Here is a 5,031-nt window from a genome sequence, read left to right on the forward strand (position 1 = left end):
ACACACACACACACACACACACACACACACACACACACACACACACACACAGATTGAGTGAATGTGAGACAAAGAGAGAAGGAGAGAGAGAGAGAGAGAGAGAGAGAGACAGCAGACAGTCTGTATTGCCCCAATAAAAGTCTTCGAGGAAATGGTGGTTGTGTGTGTGTGTGTGTGTGTGTGTGTGTGTGTGTGTGTGTGTGTGTGTGTGTGTGTGTGTGTGTGTGTGTGTGTGTGTGTGTGTGTGTGTGTGTGTGTGTGTGTGTTGTGCTTGGTTTGCGGTTCAAGGTTCACCAGCAGCCTTGGACTCGCTGTGTTTCTGCTGTCTGGGCCCATGTTGTTCAAAGTCTGGGTCGGGATCCCAGCGACCACAGGACAGAAAAACATTCTTCTTCTTCTCTTCCTGCTTTTTTTACTTCTTCTTCTACACGGTGACACTCCCACTCTTTACTGCTGTGAAGTTACATTTTATAGTGCTGTAACCTGAGGGCACAATAACCTGCTCTTTAGTTTGTATGGTTGTGTTTATGATTCCGGCATCATCCACGTAAAATGCGAGCCCATTTAAATGTGCTTCTGGGTATACGGTCTTCTTTTTTATTTTGGGTTTGCAGAAGTGATCACACATGACTTGAATTTTCATTTTATTACTATATAAAACAATAGGACAAAACCCTGTGAGCGGCTGCTGATGGCTCTGTCACACATCTTCAATTAGGATAAACAATAGCTATGAAGATTGTGTCGATGTTTTCTTGTTCTAACACATTTGAAAAGTGTCTAAAGTGATTTGCTAATTTTGAATGACTTGATTTATTAAATTTCAAGGTTTTTTACACCAAATTCAGGTCTGATCAGGTTTCTCAGATATCTTAATAAGAACATTGTCTTCATTTTTTAAGTGTGCATATATTGATAAAGATAGATAGATAGAACGATAGAACGATAGAACGATAGATAGATAGATAGATAGATAGATAGATAGATAGATAGATAGATAGATAGATAGATAGATAGATAGATAGATAGATAGATAGATAGATAGATAGATAGATAGATAGATAGATAGATAGATAGATAGATAGATAGATAGATAGATAGATAGATAGATAGATAGATAGATAGATAGATAGATAGAGATAGATAGATAGATAGATAGATAGATAGATAGATAGAACGATAGCTAGATAGATAGAACGATAGATAGATAGATAGATAGATAGATAGATAGATAGATAGATAGATAGATAGATAGATAGATAGATAGATAGATAGATAGATAGATAGATAGATAGATAGATAGATAGATAGATAGATAGATAGATAGATAGATAGATAGATAGATAGATAGATAGATAGATAGATAGATAGATAAGCAGTGCAAATCAACATTAAAGAAACGATACATGAGTCTCCATGGACATGGATATAAGCATCCACAGTACATCTGAAGTTGATGTTTCCCTATTTAGTTTCTCCAAAGAATGTACAGTATGTGGTCATTTCCTGGTATTTACAGAACATAAAGGCTTAAGACACAAAGAGCGTTAATTCCTTCACGGTGAGCCACATGACTTCAGAGGACTGACGGGTTCACATAAGGCGAGCGGAGCATTTTCAATGCTTTTCTTGATGGAGGATCAAGAGCGAGACACATTCTTCAAAAGGGAAGATTCTACATCGGAGCCTGAACCTGAGCCTTGGAGTTCTCCTCCAGAAGGAGCAGGGTTGTTTGCTCGTATCTTTATTCACGCCAACGTGACTGGAATGAAAATGCGCTGCAGTGACAGTGTTTGCAGGGTTGTCACACACGCACAGTTTTTTAGGAATGACATTAAATAAAAGGAGCGTCCTTTTACTTCCACCCCCCTCGTCCGTGCGTCAGAACAGGTGGTACTGTGTGTAGTACTGTAGTCTCTCTCTTTTCAGTTTCTTCTCTTTCATTCTTCTGTTCTGGAACCAGATTTTCACCTGTCTTAAAAGCACAGCCCAGAAGAAAAGATAGGAAAATGTTTTTCCTGCAGCAGAGACACAAAATAATCTGCAACACACAACAACATGAAATCAGCAGAACAGATTTGGCGCAAAACATAATGCTGCTTTTTTTCATTGAAATATCAAATGCCCATATTCTTTTGATGGGTTGTGTGTGCCATTTATTAAAGTGACAAATATGTTGGGATGTTTAAAAGCAAAACAAATAAAAAGTCTAGTTTTGAGAACAGAATCTTTTGGAAAATACCAAGTTTACATTATACATATTTAATTTTAAAGCCTGGTTTAAAGGGTGTAATAACATAAATCCCCATCTTAACCTCTCACTGCACTATATGAACTTTATCTCCCCACAGACAACTGCATTATCAAGTATTTACATCATCAATTAATATGCCAAACATTTCCCTGATTAATCAATTTGTCGTTTGGTGAACAAAGAGTCTGCTAATTGTGGAAAATACTTTATATATAAGGTATTTGGAATTAATGTGTATTATATATTTTATTTTATTGTATTTATATTATTTGTAACTCACTATAAAATCAACTGATGACCAAAATAGTCGCTGATTAATTCTGTGGCCCTCAGTTGTTTGATCAATCGCCCAATTACAGCAGCTCTAACTATTCCAATGAGTGGATGAATTGATCTAAACGTTGTGTTTTCTCCTTGCAGGTTTTAAAACGACCACGTTCATCCCTTTGTTTGCACATGGAGCCAAACAGCAGCCATGGCCGCAGTCTTTTGCAGCACTGCAGCGGATGAGGATTTAATGAGAGTTGCTTCACTGCAGCTTCACCAGAAGCTCAGGGCCATGAGAGGCACCTGGTGAGAGGAGTAACAAGTTCCCCGAACACACAATATTACAACATGCACGCACCGGTCTGTCAGGAACAGAAGGCGGGACAGCTGCATGCGTCTGTCCTTGTTGATGTAAATGTTGTAGAGAAACTCTCTCTCCAGCTCCCTGATCTGCTGCTTGGTGTAAGGACAGCGCTTCTTCCTCTTCCCAGAGGACTCTGCTGGGAAAAGGCCAAAACGATTAAACATGCAATGGGAATAAACAGTAAGCAGATGCAAGAGAGGAATATCAGTACATGCAGTAATAGAAAAAAACATCCACAAAGGAGAGATGATCCCAACATGACAAAATCCAGTCATGAGGGAAAAGGAGACGAGGCCCGTCTCCTCCAAACGTCCAACAGAGACACAACTTTACAACTCACATACACGAATAAACTCACTGATTTGAATTCAATTGAAATTGATTTTAACTTTTAATTTAAGGTGAATGTCAAGGTCTGATTCAAAAAGACAAGATCAGGAAACATGACCTTCATGTTGTGTAGCTGTGACACTAGAGGTCATTGTGTCGTCTTCATGTTTTCATGCATTTTCAGATGTTTAGCTCATAAGTTATGGAGGAGAAAACACATGCACAGTTGTGACGGTTTCTTATTTCTGCAGCCGTGCAAATAAAATTACAACTTGCAGAAAAGTGGCACATTGACTGACTTAATCGTAGAAATCGATTAGACGAGAAAACCACATTTACCAGCAGCTGATTACCAGTGCTAGCTTTTGCATGACTCCATTTGTTTGACACACATCTGAGGACAATATTAATAATAAAGACTATGTTTTTAAAATTTATAAATATCAGAGTTTGGGGCATGATGACTTTTTACTTTACATTAATGTACATATTTTAATTTAATACACCTAAATTAGGTTTTAGGACCTTTACACTTTAACATTTGTTTTTAGAATTAATGCTTTTACTGTGATCCAATTGGCTGTATTTTTAAGAGATGAACTTATTTATTAAATATAAGACTAAACAAACACAGGAATGAGGGCTAAACATAAAAACAATTATAAATAAAAGACTTTAAAAATGTTAGTAACTTTTTTTTGTGGGCTAGAATAACAACCTCTGGACTAAAGATACACTTTTGACTTGCAAATTAGGCCTATTTAGGACAATATACTACATGGATATTAAACACATTATACTTTTATTTAAATACACAGGATGCCCCATCGCTAGTTTTATTACAACAGCCTGTATTTCTCTTTATTCTGTGTTAAAGACCAGCCTATAAAACTATATGACTTCCACTTACTCCGGTCATGGCTGCAGTCTCCTCCGGCGCCGCTGGATGAGGGCGCCTCCTCCTCGTCCTCCTTCCCCGGCAGAGGAGACTCTGACACCGGCCTCACATCGCTGCTCTCTCCGCTGGCACAGCTCGTACACCCGGTGCGACTCGTCTCCTTCTCCCGGTCCGCGGTCCCGGTCCTCGGACCCTCCGCCTCCTCCGCGATGAACTGGTCGAACCCCGGCAGCAGGATTCCGTTCCGCGGCGCCGGGAAGAGGAGCTGCGAGTCCGGGTGGAAGGACGCGTATCTCCCGGGGAAGTTCCGCGGGTCGAACGCGTGGAGCCGCGGGTCCGAGGCTCCGTACAGCGGCCCCCCGCTGAGGAAGACCTCCTTACCGGCTTTGTAGAGGCTCTCCGGCCCCTGGTGGTACACCGGTTCCCCCGGGTACAGGCTCCACTTGCCCGGGGGAGGATGCTGCTGCACGGGCTCGTGGAAGCAGCAGCCCCGGAACCGAGCCGACCCCCCGCTGTGCTCCGTGAGGAACGGCGGCGGGATGGAGCCAAAGTCGGACTTGGACGGGAAGGTGCAGCTCGGTAAATACATGGAGGATTCGAACGAGGTGGAGATTTGGTCTAACCCCCGGATCTACGTCCTCATGCCGGGCAGCAGATCAGCAGTTACCCCCATGTGACAGCAAACTTTAAACCTGGCTGTGCATCCTGACATGCAGCCCGGCGAGCTGGAGCCAGAGATGCAAACAGAAGATAAATAAGAAGCCAATCGACCACGTTCCTTAATCACCCCCCAGGCCCGAGTGGAAGCGGGTCTCAGTGTCCTCTGGAAAGGCAGCAGGACATTGTCTTTGACCTTGTGCAGCTCCAACCGGGTCCACAGAGGACAATTAACAGAACCTACAGGCTGGGCTGCATGTT

The 5,031-nt window shown here is 41.8% G+C and overlaps 1 protein-coding gene across 1 annotated transcript; it reads right to left on the reverse strand.

Moving 5' to 3' along the window:
* Positions 1–1,881: 1,881 nt before the first annotated feature.
* LOC133020210 (homeobox protein Hox-D11b-like) lies at positions 1,882–4,702 on the reverse strand. Its single transcript, XM_061086690.1, has 3 exons — positions 4,126–4,702; positions 2,880–3,021; positions 1,882–1,975 (listed from the first exon to the last, which is right to left on the reverse strand). Exons 1-3 carry the CDS (start codon positions 4,700–4,702, stop codon positions 1,882–1,884), a joined length of 813 nt encoding a protein of 270 aa, XP_060942673.1.
* Positions 4,703–5,031: the final 329 nt, after the last annotated feature.

This window comes from Limanda limanda, chromosome 15, assembly GCF_963576545.1.
Source record: "Limanda limanda chromosome 15, fLimLim1.1, whole genome shotgun sequence".
In the NCBI taxonomy this organism is placed as follows: Eukaryota; Metazoa; Chordata; class Actinopteri; order Pleuronectiformes; family Pleuronectidae; genus Limanda; species Limanda limanda.